Source organism: Podarcis erhardii (assembly GCF_964252035.2).
Source record: "Podarcis erhardii genome assembly, chromosome: 14".
NCBI classification, from domain to species: domain Eukaryota; kingdom Metazoa; phylum Chordata; class Lepidosauria; order Squamata; family Lacertidae; genus Podarcis; species Podarcis erhardii.
The window spans coordinates 35,263,742-35,278,158 of NC_138503.1; the positions used below are offsets into that span (position 1 = coordinate 35,263,742).

At 46.7% G+C, this 14,417-nt stretch overlaps 2 protein-coding genes across 3 annotated transcripts; one reads left to right on the forward strand and one right to left on the reverse strand.

The window, feature by feature from the left end:
* The first annotated feature begins 617 nt into the window (after positions 1 to 617).
* EEF2KMT (eukaryotic elongation factor 2 lysine methyltransferase) lies at positions 618 to 11,939 on the forward strand. 2 transcript variants are annotated; one of them, XM_081840315.1, is made up of 8 exons: positions 618 to 1,028; positions 5,150 to 5,212; positions 6,118 to 6,198; positions 7,124 to 7,225; positions 7,748 to 7,881; positions 9,000 to 9,310; positions 10,897 to 11,046; positions 11,273 to 11,939. In XM_081840315.1, exons 1-8 carry the CDS (start codon positions 633 to 635, stop codon positions 11,371 to 11,373), a joined length of 1,338 nt encoding a protein of 445 aa, XP_081696441.1. In that variant the 5' UTR covers positions 618 to 632; the 3' UTR covers positions 11,374 to 11,939. The 2 variants fall into 2 exon arrangements, with proteins under 2 accessions (XP_081696441.1, XP_081696442.1); XM_081840316.1 differs by lacking the exon at positions 6,118 to 6,198.
* A 351-nt stretch (positions 11,940 to 12,290) lies between these two features.
* Positions 12,291 to 13,968, reverse strand: LOC309328556 (olfactory receptor 13C2-like). The gene has a single exon (XM_081838549.1). The coding sequence runs from the start codon at positions 13,894 to 13,896 to the stop codon at positions 12,961 to 12,963; it is 936 nt and encodes a 311-aa protein (XP_081694675.1). The 5' UTR covers positions 13,897 to 13,968; the 3' UTR covers positions 12,291 to 12,960.
* Between the last annotated feature and the right edge of the window lie 449 nt (positions 13,969 to 14,417).

Below are 14,417 nucleotides of genomic sequence, written 5' to 3' on the forward strand. Positions count from 1 at the left end.
TATGGAACTCACACTTCTTTGATTTTTGCAATGCAATTGTCCAACAAACCATATGCACATATTGGGCGGGTGGGGGCGCATAAAATGCATATACCTGTCAAAATAATGTACAGAGGCTCCGTGTCTCCCTCCCCCAGGGTTACCCAATAGAGGGGCTGGGGCACACCTTTTGGGGTAGAGGTCTGACACCCGAGACTACATGTGCATAAACATTTGGTACTTTGGACACGGGTGGTGCTGTGGGTTAAACCACAGAGCCTAGGACTTGCTGATCAGAAGGTCGGCAGTTCGAATCCCCGCGACGGGGTGAGCTCCCGTTGCGCAGTCCCTGCTCCTGCCAACCTAGCAGTTCAAAAGCACGTCAAAGTGCAAGTAGATAAATAGGTACCGCTCTGGCGGGAAAGTAAACGGCGTTTCCGTGCGTTGCTCTGGTTCGCCAGAAGCGGCATAGTCATGCTGGCCACATGACCCGGAAGCTGTACGCCGGCTCCCTCGGCCAATAAAGCGAGATGAGCGCCGCAACCCCAGAGTCGGCCACGACTGGACCTAATGGTCAGGGGTCCCTTTACCTTTACCTTACTTTGGAGATGGGTAGTCTGCACCGCCCAAGTATAACTATTATTATATACGAAATGCCACTCTGCGCATGCCACAAAGCACTCTCTTCCCTATTTACTAGCCGCTCGCAAAAGGAAAAAAAAACACCTGGAACTAAAACAAAAACCTGGGGAATTTTACACGCAGCTTTAGACACCCAGCCAGCCCACAAACCGGGGTTGCCGGGCGATCCTCTCCCTGTTCCGGAAGGCCGGGCTCCGGAGCCCAGGAGGCGCGGCTACGAAGCCCGCCCGCCGGCGCGCACGGAGGAGGAGCGGGAGGAGGAGGAGCGGCCGCCGCCGATGGAGGAGCAACAGCCCCGGCAGGAACGCGCCGCGCGCGAACCGAGAGAAGCCCCCGAAGAGAGCGTGGCGCTCCGCTTCCAGCGCGGCTTCCTCGCCGGGAAGCGGCTGCGCGATTTGCCCTGGGAGGTGAGGAGGCGGAGCGAAGGACGCGCGGTCGGGGGCTGGCCTGGGCGTGCCTTGCGCGGAAGCAGGGGACTGGGCGAGGATGAGAACGGAGGAGTCTGGTTCTGTTCGCGGGGCGGCAGAGGGGTGTTGTTGGGGGACAGAGGAGCAGTCCTTTGCGTTAGGAGAAAAGCCTTAGACAGAGCCTTTGGTCTGCTACTGGCTGAAATAAGAATTCGGCCGCGTGGACAGAAGTGTTTTTTTAAAAAAATAAAAAGAGCAACAGCTGAGAGCATGCACAGAGTAGTTTCCCCCGGCCACAGTTTAATCCCAGCCAGCACCTGCTGCTAAGAGCCTGACTGCTGGATCAAGCCAAAGGCCGCTTTAGTCCAGCATCCTATTCTCACAATGGCCTCCCAGAATCCCTGTACAGTGGTACCTCGGGTTAAGTACTTAATTCGTTCCGGAGGTCCGTACTTAACCTGAAATTGTTCTGAACCTGAAGCACCACTTTAGCTAATGGGGCCTCCTGCTGCTGCCACGCCACCAGAGTACAATTTCTGTTCTCATCCTGAAGCAAAGTTCTTAACCTGAAGCACTATTTCTTGGTTAGCAGAGTCTGTAACCTGAAGCGTATGTAACCCGAGGTACCACTGTACACTCTCCAGCAACTGCTATTCAGATACATACTGTCCCTGATACGGGAAGTTGCAACCACCATGGCTAGTAGCCACCAAATTTAAATGCATCAGAGAGTAGATACAGTGGTACCTTGGGTTACAGACGCTTCAAGTTACAGACACTTCAGGTTACAGACTCTGCTAACCCAGAAATAGTACCTTGGGTTAAGAACTTTGCTTCAGGATGAGAACAGAAATCATGCAGGGGCAGCAGGAGGCCCCATTAGCTAAAGTGGTACCTCAGGTTAAGAACAGCTTCAGGTTAAAAACGGACCTCCAGAACGAATTAAGTTCTTAACCCGAGGTACAACTGTACTTCTGTGGCCTTCCTGGTCCAGCATTCTATTCTTACAGTGGCCAAACAGATCCCCTGGTTGGGACGCCTGCAAGCAAATCTCTCCCCACCTGCAGTTGTCAACAAGACTCTCCATACTGCTATGTGGCTACTGGTGGTGGTGACCTTTGCATAGCTGTAGCTTTACACCTTCTTTGCAGATAGTTTCATTTTGCACTTTATTATAAATTGTCCACCCGGAACTTTAGTTGAAAGTCAGGCAGGAAATTTTTTGACAAATAGATAATGTGCCCGTTCGATCCTAGGTTAACCTGAGCGTGACCTGCCTTGGCGTCTCTCCCGTTTTGTGAGATACACTACCTAATCCGCTCCTGGAAGAAAGGCTTAAAATGGAAAAGCTATTCTTAATCCATAATTGGACCGTCTACCCAGGGGTTTAATTAACCTGGACATGAACTCAACGGTGCTTGAGTTGCAGCCAAATCCAATGCAAAAACTTTTGAACTTCCAAGGGAAGGACTAGAAAAATCTCAGGTCAAGCTCCAGCATCGCCAGTTAGTGGTGTGAAGGATTCCTGATCTGAACAGTTCCTGGAGAGCCACTGCCAGTCAGGGTAGACAAAACTGAGTTTGATGGACTAATGTATAAGGCAGTTAAGACCATTAGTCCATCAAGCTCAGTATTTGCCTACCCTGTGTGTCAGTGGCTCTCTGGGGACTCCGGGGTGAGAGTAGCTCAGTCAGTAGAGCACGAGACTCTTAATCTCGTGGTCGTGGGTTTGAGCTCTGTGTTGGGCAAAAGATTCTTGCATTGCAGGGAGTTGGGCTAGATGACCCTCGTGGTCCCTTCCAACTTTACAATTCTATGATTCTTCAGACCAGGAACCTTTCCCAACCCTAACTAGAGATGCTGTGGCTTGGACCTGGGATCTTCTGCATGAAAAGCAGGTGCTCAGCCACTTATAGCTTGCTCAACTCATTCTCTGTGAAGCAGTACATGATACTCTCAGACCTTCCTTTAGGCTGGAATCCTAAACATAAGAACCTCAGAAGTGGGAGGCAGAGGGTGCTAGAGCTGCTCCTGCATTTGACCCGTGTGGGGGAGGACTGCTGGTTTCTCCCACCTCTTTAGGATAACCAGGCAACAAAGAAAAAAGACTCGTATTTAAGGCTGATGAATGTTCTGTAAGCATCCTTGTCGCTTTTGATCAATGATCGAGTCTAAAAATTCTTTCTTCGTTCAAGCGTTCATATGATTTGCAACAAGCTCATCTCAGCAATATTGAATGTGACAGCTTACCACAGTATTATTTTATCACTAAATAAGCAGATATGAAAATAGCTGCCAAAAGTAGCTCCTGGCCACCTTGAACACAACCGCTACTTCTTTAAAACGCTCCAGGGGTCCCTGCACTGAGAAGCCTGGTGTTGGAGGGGGTATTGAATGCAATCCACCCACTTGCTCCATGCTGGAAATGTACAGCTGGCACATCCCCAATAGTTAGCAGATTGACACTCCTTGAAGACTTCCAGTTACGGAGGACCTACCATCTCTAAGGATAAGACCCATTGAACACAGTGGGCCTTCCTTCTAAGTAAAAATGCATGAGATTGTGCTGTTCAGGGCCATTAAAGGTAAAGGTAAAGGGACCCCTGACCATTAGGTCCAGTCGTGTCCGACTCTGGGGTTGCGGCGCTCATCTCGCTTTATTGGCCGAGGGAGCCGGCGTACAGCTTCCGGGTCATGTGGCCAGCATGACTAAGCCGCTTCTGGCGAACCAGAGCAGCGCACAGAAACGCCGTTTACCTTCCCACTGGAGCGGTACCTATTTATCTACTTGCACTTTGACGTGCTTTTGAACTGCTAGGTTGGCAGGAGCAGGGACTGAGCAACGGGAGCTCACCCCGTTGCAGGGATTCGAACCGCCGACCTTCTGATCGGCAAGTCCTAGGCTCTGTGGTTTAACCCACAGCACCACCCGCGTCCCGTTCACAGCCATTACTTGGTACTTAAAAAGACTTGAGCCACAGGCCCGTGACACAGATTTGCATCCTAGGAACTGAGGTAGTTACCATTGGTCCATCTAGCTCAATATTGTCTGCACTGGCTGGCAGAGGCTCTCCAGGAGTTCAGGCAAGGAGTCTCTACCAGCCAAACTGCTGCAGATTGAACCTGCAATCTCACTCTTTTAAAAAGAAAAAACCTTAACCAACAAAATGCAGTGTTGCATCGGCTGAGAAATTCCACTAGCCCCTTATGCCTGCACAGAGCTCTGCATTTCTTGTGCGGTATGCTAGTAGCAGAGTGTGTTGCTTTAATTTAGTTTTTTAATAAAGTTGTTTCTCCCCTCAAAGTAAAATTAAATATGGGCGATTTCTTCTTTCCCAGAAAGTTCTTTGCCTGATGCTTCCATTCATCTGTTAACAGCATTTGGTAATTTAAAGTAGCAGCAACAACAAAAGAGTTTAATTTCAGCAGCTGAAACCACCAGATAATATTTCCAGCATAGATCAGAAAAGCAGCATTGCAGCAACTGCTGTTACAAATGCACACAATAAATAGAATTAAATATCACTCTGCTAATTGCTACATTTGCCTTTCCTGTCGCGTTCCATTATTTCCTAGCTGCTTTGGGTAGCAAGAGGCCATAGCTCGGTGGCAGAGCTTCTGCTTTGCATGCAGAAGGTCCCAGGTTCAATCCCAGGTAGGGCTGAGAACGATTCCCTGCCTGAAACCCTGGAGGGCCGCTGCCAGTCAGTGTAAGATGGACCAGTGGTCTGACTCATTATAAGGCAACATCCTATGTTCCATGAAGCAACTTCCAAACATTCCAAGCAGTGTAACCAAGAAGTGGTATCTAAGACAGAGCTATGCAAATGAAAGGTTGGGGCTTTGCAGATGGAAGTGGAGCAGATTCCAGTGGCTAGATTCACCGTATGCAAAAGGCAGCATTAGCCCAGGGGTAACACACACATACACACACACACTTGCAGAGGGACAGTTCTCAAAAGTTGTCCAACTGTGTCCATAACTTATACAAAGTCTTAACCCACTTTCTAGTCTGCAAAAGCTTACGCCATAATAAAATTCATAGTTGGGGTGCCACAATACCTTTTTGCTGCTCCCTCCTCACACACCTTACCTGATCATTTATGTTTCTTGTGATCTAGGATCTTGAACAGATACTAAAGAATTCAGAAGACTCCTCGCCACTGCTGACTGTTTTACAGAAGGTAAACATCTATGGATAACTGAATATACTTCATGCTCCATATGCAATTAGATACTGTGAAGAAACTGAGGTGGTGGGGCAGCTGCGGGTGAATCTGGCCCCTCACAGACACTCTACCACTTTTTCTAGTGATGAGTTTTTCTCTTTGGGTTTTGTTTCGGGGGCTTTGGGAGGAGGGGTGACCAGTTTCATATTGCAAGCAACAGTGCATTTTCACACTGATCTACATCTTCAGAAAAAGGCATGCGGCAGAGCCTTTCAAAGGCTGTGCCACCAGAAAACAGGTGGGGAAATTAACGTTTGAGGGTTTTTCTCTGTAAAACAACATGGGAAATAAGCATGTTGGGTGGAAAAGGGGGTCCAAAATTATCATTTTTCTGAAACGCTTCCTTTCAGTGGGCAGTGAATCCATGCTGTGAGGCAGCAGTCAGTCACCCAAACTCCACCTATTATAATAGTGTAGGTTGGTGGGGGAGGGGGGGCTGCCTGGATTATATCCATGGGTCTGTTCCGGGCCTGTTATCCTGCATCTATGAGGTTTAGACTCTAATAGAAGAAGAAGCTGAAGTGGTTGGATAATATAATAGCGTTAGCTGGCCAGCTAAATCCTGCCAATTATATGTCCAAAGAGGTTTCCCTGTTGCTTTAAATTACAATGATTACATCATCACTTTTCCAACATGTTTTGTAACATATAGTTGTGTGTGTTACTTTGGCCCAAGGGTAGCCAACTCCTCTACAACTACAACTCCCATCACCCCTGACCATTAGCTATCTGCGGCTGATAGGAGTTGGAGCCAACAACATCAGGAGAGGCAGCGGGTTGGCTACCCCTACTTTGGCCTGGGACACACACAGTTATTTCAGTGTGTTGCATTTATCGGCTTTTGCGTTTATTTGTTTCAGACTGTTTTTCACCCGCTGTGCTTGAAGTACCCTCTCTCAGTGAAGTATAGAAGATGCTTCTTATCAGAGCTTATTAAGAAGGTAAAAATATGATAGTAATATGGCTTATACCATTGAAATTCTGATAGTTCGGTCCTTCATGGTATCATCACCTGGAGATTAAACCACTCTAAGGCACTCTTCGTGGGTCTGTCCCTTGAAGACAGTACTGAAACTTCAGCTGGTTTTAAATGCAGCTGCCGGACTGCTGATTGGAACTAGTTGATCCTATATTTTTTATTTTATTTGCAGAATTTTATACCCACTCTTCAGCCAAAAACGCTTCCTGCCTGTCAGTTTCCCATAGGCACCCAGTTGGCCGGTGTGAGGGAAAGATGCTGGACTATTTGGGTTATGTGAATTGTAGGAAAGCCCTATATGGCCTAGGACCCTCGTACCTACGGGACTGCCTCTCCTGGTATGTCCCACAGAGGAACTTAAGGTCTTCAAACAAAAATATCTTGAAGGTCCCAGGCCACAGAGAGGTTAGGCCTGCAAGACAGAGCTGTTCCACCAGGCCTTTGGCCAGGGCACAGCCTGACTCCCTCCTTTGGCAATCTCCACAGAACTCTAGCCCAATGGTTGCCATCAATTTGATTTGAATTAATTTTATAATGAAATTATTTTGGAATGTTGTATTATTTTATTGTTGTTAGCCACCCTGAGCCCGGCTTTGGCTGGGGAGGGTGGGATATAAATAAAATGTATTATTATTATTATTATAGGAAAGAACCCTCACTCTGGGGGTGGGAGGCTTGGAACCTCCGCAGAACAGCTCAATGAGGACTGAGCATGCTCAGTATGCATGGAATGCTGGTGCCCAGATGTGGGAGGGAGGATGGAATGGAACAGCTGGAAACCAGAACGGCTGCACTCTGCAATTGCAACATGAACCCACGACTGTGTTTGCTGCCTGTGTGATATTCAAAGATCACTGGACTTCTGGTTCTTTCTTTTTTCCATGCAGCATGAGTCTATGGGTGCTGAACCTCTGGAACAGCTGTACGAAGCGATTGGGGATGTCTTAAACACTGAAGAAACCACACAGTGTTATAAAAGCTATTTACTGGTAAATAAGAATGTCTTTATTCTGTGTGTACTGTGGGTGACCTTTCTTTATGGATTTGCATTGATATCCCTCTTTTCCTCCAAAGTGCTCTGGGTGAAATATGTGGTTCCTCCCCCATTTTGTGCTCACAACAACCCTGCGAGGTTGGTTAGGGTGAGAGACAGCAATTGGCCCAAGATCAACCAGTGAGCTGCATGACTGAGTGGGGATTTGAAACCAGGACTGCCAGATCTTAGCCGGTGGAGTAGTGGCAAAGTCAGAGGTGCGGGGTTCCTTCATGATAGTAACAGTCAACCCCCCCTTCTAAGATTATGCAACCTTTATAAGACTATTGCATAGTTATACAATAAGAATAATTGGGGATGAATTGCAACCATCAGGGCAGAACTCTGTATGTGTTACCTTTCTGTTAGATCTACTGTTTTCTGTGCATTTTACATGGGGAAATGATTTGGAGTGCTCAGGTATTTAAGTGTTTTCTTAAAATATTATGGTGTCTTGCTGTCTTTTCTTTTTTGGTAGCCCTCTGGAGATGCCATTACACTTTGTGAGAGCGTAGCAATTATTTCACGGGGAACCACAGGCCTTGTCACATGGGATGCTGGTCTTTTCCTGGCTGAATGGGCGCTGGAGAATTCTGCAGTTTTTTGCAACAGGTAGCTATTTCTTGTTGTGCTCGGTCATAGGCAGACCCCAGGGCTGGTCAGGGCTTAGCCTTGGGATCCATGCAGAGGTTTGTGAGGAGCTGTTGGAATGCAAACCAGACGGCAGTTTAGTTTTGCCGTCGGTGGTATTGACATTTTTTCCCCCCCACGGTGGTATTGACATTCTGAGTCATGGTTGTTTCTAATGCTGTTTTACTATATCTTGTCAACCACCTTGGAACTGATAAGGAAAGGTGGTGTGTGCATGTCTAGATAGATTGATATATTAATAAATTTATGATTAGACTTAAATAAATAGTATTTGGCGGTATATTTATTTACTTTTATTTAACAGGATTTATATACCAATTAAAATGTCAAAGCCTTTAAGGAGTTTTCTTAGGCCTGTCAGTTTCTCAGCCTAGCCTACCTCACAGGGTCGCTGTGAGGATAAAATGGGGAAAAAGAGAACCACCTTGAGCTTCTTAGAGGAAAGGTGGGATATAAATGTAATAAATACCTAAAATATAAAATATCCATTAAAATGGCTGAGGAAATTGGACTTCAAAAACAAGCTTGCCTAACTTTTTTTTTTCAAAATCAAAGCATTTTTTAAAATGTATGTTATTAGATAAAATTACATTTTAAATCCACGTAAAAATGTGCATGTCTGGATAGGCGTGGTCAACCCAAAAAAGTGTAATATTCAATGCAGTTGTTCTTTCAGTGCAAGGACTTTCGGCTGTGCAACAGGGCTTTCTCTCCCTCCCTCATCACCCGCTTCTCAAGTCCCCTAACCCCCCCCCCCAAAAGCAAATTCGGGGAGGGTGAAGGGGAAAACAGGGAGAGAAAAAGAGTGGAGTTCTGCTGTGCACACAAAAGTCCTTGCATAAGGTCATTGGATACATCCCAAGGTTTATATATAAAAGAAAATTGTATATGTATGTGCATATGTTGTATATTTTGATCCAAACATGCTTGAAACCCAAAAATGATTTGAAAATGTGGGATCTGAATATATGAAAAACCTGCTTTCAGCTTAGCTACCTCCCTGAAACCTTTAGCTTCCTACATTTATTGCTCATATCCTCGTCTTCTTTAACATGATTTACTCCTGTTCTCTTTCTTAGGAGTGTTTTGGAACTAGGAAGTGGGACCGGACTGACAGGCATTGCAATTTCCAAAGCTTGCCGTCCCAGGACGTACACGTTCAGCGATCACCACGAGTGTGTTCTTCAACAGCTGTCGGAGAATATCCGCTTGAACGGCCTGTTTCTGCCGCCTAAAAGTCACGGTCATGGCGTGGCAAAAGAAGAGATCTTTGAGGCTGAGCTTCCTGGATTCCAGGGCCCTGAAATAACCATAGCAGAACTTGACTGGAACCTAGTTACAAAAGAACGGCTGGCAGAACTTCAGGGCCCTGACGTCGTCATTGCTGCAGGTACAGTACGCTGAATGCAAATGTTATGTTTAGACCAGGCATAGGCAAACTCAGCCCTCCAGATGTTTTGGGACTACAACTCCCATCATCCCTGACCACCGATCCTGTTAGCTAGGGATGATGGGAGTTGTAGTCCCAAAACATCTGGAGGGCCGAGTTTGCCTGTGCCTGGTTTAGACTACTGTAATGTGCTGTGGGTGGGGCTTCCCTTATGACTAGTCTGGGGGCTGTAGCTGGTGCAAAATGCCACTGCCCAGTGGTGACTGGTTCTCCTTATCGGGCGCAAATCTTGCCAGTCCTCAGGGATCTGCACTGGCTGCCCATTAACCCCTGAATCCTGTTTTTCACATTGAGAGTCCTGAAGATCTCTGGAGCATATTACCTGAACTACAACTCCCATCACCCTTAGCTAGGAAGTCCAGAGCTCAGGGATGATGGGAGTTGTAATCCAACAACATCTGGGGACCCACAGGTTGAGAACCACTGCATTAAGGGCATTATATGTGGAACTCTGCTGTTTTTGCCACAGCTTAATGGTTATCACCTTGCAGTAAAGCAGAGGTGGGCTTTTTTATGAGCGGCTCCAGTATGGTGCCTCCAGCAAGACCAGGCAGTTCATTTTTTTATCCCCATACTATTTATATAATCAACAACATTCCACTCCAGATCAGCCTTTTCCAACTTTGGGTCTCCTGTCTTCTAATTTAAATATGTTCAGGTCCTACCCTCTGGAGCAACAGAAAATAAGCTTGCTCCATCATTCATGCAGCAAGCCTTTAGATATTTGAAGATGGCTATCATATTCCTTCTCAGTGTTCTCTTCTCCAGGCTAAACAACCTCATCTGTTCCTCATAGGGCTTAGTTTCCAAACACTTAAAGTAAAGGTAAAGGTACCCCTGCCCATACGGGCCAGTCTTGACAGACTCTGGGGTTGGTGCGCCCATCTCACTCAAGAGGCCGGGGGCCAGCGCTGTCTGGAGACACTTCCGGGTCACGTGGCCAGCGTGACAAAGCTGCATCTGGCGAGCCAGCGCAGCACACAGAAACGCCGTTTACCTTCCCGCCAGTAAGCGGTCCCTATTTATCTACTTGCACCCGGGGGTGCTTTCGAACTGCTAGGTTGGCAGGCACTGGGACCGAGCAGCGGGAGCGCACCCCGCCGCGGGGATTCAAACCGCCGACCTTTCGATCGGCAAGCCCTAGGCGCTGAGGCTTTTAGCCACAGCGCCACCTGCGTCCCTTCCAAACACTTAGATCATCTCAATTGCCCTCCTCCACACACATTGTCAATATCTTTCTTAAAAACGGTGGTGCCCAGAACTGGACTCCAGGGTGGAGGTCTGACTATTTGGGGCCTCAGACAGCAGCAACCTCTGATGTCACTATGACACCAGGAGACTGACAGGTGGATGACCCTGCCCACCTCTCAAAGTTGGGGGGCCCAGGGGTGGAGGAGATATAAATTTAGCCTGCCAGCCAGTAAAAACCCTATCCAATAGCTTTCTCCCAGATTTTCCCCCATGTACTTCCTGCTTTCTTCATTTTCTTTGTGTGTCTGTTTTTTGAATGCACCTTTTCCAAGCAGATGTGGTATATGATCCGGAGCTGACACAGTCCCTTATTGGCATTCTGCAAAAGCTTTCCAGCTGCAAAGGTGATGGGGAGGCCCCAGAAGTCTACATCGCCTGCACAATTCGAAACCCAGATACTTACTGCCGGTTTCAAACAGAACTTGGTAGGTGTCCTTACTCTCAGAATCTTGAACCAGCTATAGATCCCAGAATATATGGGGGGGGGGCAGGAGCCGTGACTGTTTAAGTTGGCATTGTAGTACTTTAAATGTATGGAGTGCATGTGGTCCAGGTAATCTGAATCTCTAGGTTTTGCAGATAAATTGGGATGAGGAAGATTTTGGCAGCCTTGCTGAGTGTAACCCCTTTTCTTCCTGTCTCTCATTCCAGGTAAAGTTGGGATCAGATGGCAAGTTGTCCCCAGCCCTCAGAAGAATCTTTTCTCTTATGACCAACATGCTAATATAACAATTCTAAGATTGCATGTTTAAATTTCTGTTTTCTCTAAAACACTCATTTTATCATTAATCCATCAAATTTTATTATGCCATCACAGACCTGTTAAATATCTGCATACAGTTTCTACTAAAACTATTTGATATCTCATACTAACTTTTGAATTTTCTTTCAAACTTTAATAAAATCTGTTGGGGAAGGAAAAAGCAAATTCTACCAGAATATGAGTTAAAACAATATGTACATTTTATAAAAGATGAAGAAGAGGAGAAGAACTCAAACAACACTTTTGAACTCACAAAAGTGGTTTACTAAACTTTGCAACAGAGCGAAAAATCCAGCAACTGTGACTGTACATAACCGAGGTGCTGTTTGTAAGGTGAAAAAGCAGCCTGCTGGAATAATTGTTTAAGGGCAAGTGAAGGATGTCAACTGGACTCTAAATAAGAAATGTTGCAGCAATGGAAGGAAATGATGAAGATTGTCATATGCTTGAAACAAGAGCGGGAAACCTGATTTTAAGAAATTGTATTAAATTAAATTAATTTGGTTTGATTTGTAATAATTTGGGAAATTAATAAAAATGATTTTTTAAAAAAAATCCAACTGTTTCCAAGCAAAGGTCAAAGTTAAATTTATTGCTCTGCCCACCACCAACGTGCGCCCCCAGAAGGTTCCCCAGAAGGCGATGTGGCCCTCACCTGAATAAAGGTTCCTTTTGCCATATTTAGGCCTTCTCCCCAGTTGCTACCACCTTACCCTCAGCATCCGGATCACCCAGAGGAGTTACTCCCAGCAGGTGAGTGTCTGATATTATTGCAGCCTTTGCGTCCTGTCACATTGACCACCACGGAGGTTCCTCAATGAGAAAAGAAAGCCAAGTAGAAGTTGTAAAAGTGCCAGGAAAGAAGGAAGGAAGGAAGGAAGGAAGGAAGGAAGGAAGGAAGGAAGGAAGGAAGGCCAAAATCATGCTACCAGTTACTGTAGCTACTTATTAAAGTTATGTTTCAGGGATGCTAGCTAATTAGTAAAATAATTAAGACAGTAAAACAGCATGACAAAATAGGCTTCACACAAGAGTTCCATATCCTCCAAAGGCACACAGGAAGCTGTGTTGCACCGCTTCATAGAATCATAGAATTGGAAGGGATCCTGAGGGTCATCTAGTCCAACCCCCTGCAATGCAGGAATCTCAACTAAGGCATCCTAGACAGATGGCCATCCAAGCTCTGCTTAAAAACCTCCAAGGAAGGAGAGTCCACCACCTCTTGAGGGAGTCCACTCCACTGTTGAACAGCTCTTACTGTCAGAAAGTTCTTCCTGATGTTTAGTCGGATTCTCCTTTCTTGTAGCTTGAAGCCATTGGTTCGAATCCTAGCCTCTGGAGCAGGCTAGTTTCTACACACGTCTCTCTCTATCCTCCATCCAGGCATGCAAGAGGCACCATCAGAATTCAAGGATGCGTTCCAGCCAGGCTAAAATACTCAAGGAGGGTGTGAAGTAGGAGTATGATCTGGGGACAGGGAGAGGGCATGGCTTGGGGAGAGTCCGAAGGGCCAGATAGAGCTGGAGGGCCACATTTGGCCCCTGGATTCTGAGATGCTCCACCCCTGTCTTCTTGCTCAAGGTGCTTTGGTTCTCCTCAGCAGTTTCAGGAGGGCCTCCTTGACATCGTTGTTCCTCAGACTGTAGATGATGGGATTCAGCATGGGGTTGATGACCGAGTAGAAGAGAGAGATCAGCTTGTCCTTCTCAGCTGAGTAGCTGGCCTTGGGCCTCATGTACATGAACATCCCACTCCCGTAGTAGATGGTCACCACAGTGATGTGAGCCGAGCATGTGGAGAAGGCCTTCCGCTTCCCATCTGTGGAGGAGATTTGGAGGATGGCGAAGATGATGCGGACATAGGACAGCAGGATTAAGACAAGCGGCATGAGCAAGGTGAACGTGCTCCCTGCCACCATCATGGTCTCATTGAGGGATGTGTCGTCGCTGGGACAAGCCAGCTGGAGGAGGACAGGAACTTCACAGAACAGGTGGTCAATGACGGAATTGCACAGAGATTGCTTCATGGTCAAGGAAGGGACCACGGACATGAGGAAGCTGCCAAGCCAGGCCCCGATGGCCAGAGCGAGGCAGGTGCCTTTATTCATTGCCATTGTGTAATGCAGAGGGTTGCAGATGGCAACGTACCGGTCGAATGCCATGACCAGGAGGAGGAGGCACTCGGCCGCCCCCAGGAAGAGTGTGATGTACACTTGCGCAGCACACAGCTGGTACGAGATGGTCTTGCTGGCCACTAAGAAGTTGGCCAGCATCTTGGGGACCACTGCAGATGTGTAGCAGATGTTCAAGAAGGCCAGGTTGCTGAGGAAGAAGTACATTGGGGTGTGGAGGTGAGAATCCAAACAAGTCAGAGTCAATATGGAGATATTTCCAAAGAGGGTCACCGTGTACATCACAGACACAAGCACAAAAAGGAAGATCTCCAGTTGGGGGTGGCCCAGAAATCCGAGGAGGATGAACTCGGTGAAAATAGTGAGGTTCCTACTTTCCATTCTGGTCACAAGTACCTACCTTAAAAAGCAAGAAGGAAGAAGTCACATTTCCCGTAGGACCAAGCTTAGATATTCCAGAAGAATATAAGAAGCTGCTTCGTTGGACCTATCATTGCTCCATCTAGCTCAGCATCGTCTACACTGACTGGCAGCTGATACCCTGGTTCAATCCTTGGCACCTCCAAGTAAGTTTGGGAGAGATCCCCCTGCCTGAAACCCTGAAGAAATGCTGCCAGTCAGGGAAGACAATACTAGGTGGACCAATAGCCTGACTCAGTATAAAGCAGCTTCCTATGTTCAATGCTTTACTCAGTCCACTACCTGGAAAAATTATTGAAGACCCCGTACTTCTTCATCATTACCACTCCAGTCAAACTAGCAGCCTCTTGGAGGTGCTATTTATTTATTTATTTATTTATTTAAAAATTGTGCACACTTTTCTGTAACATTCAAACATCAGACACTTCCTATGCCTGAAGTGTGCCAGCTGGTCATTAAAAGGGCGATGGTTTTAAGAACTG

Coding starts and splice junctions, on each gene's coding strand:
- LOC309328556 (XM_081838549.1), bottom strand. CDS start 13,896: ATGGAAAGTAGGAACCTCACTATTTTCACCGAGTTCATCCTCCTCGGA.
- EEF2KMT (XM_081840315.1), top strand. CDS start 633: ATGCCACTCTGCGCATGCCACAAAGCACTCTCTTCCCTATTTACTAGC. Junction 1,029..5,149: donor TGCGCGATTTGCCCTGGGAG/GTGAGGAGGCGG, acceptor CTTGTGATCTAG/GATCTTGAACAGATACTAAA. Junction 7,882..8,999: donor TCTGCAGTTTTTTGCAACAG/GTAGCTATTTCT, acceptor TCTCTTTCTTAG/GAGTGTTTTGGAACTAGGAA.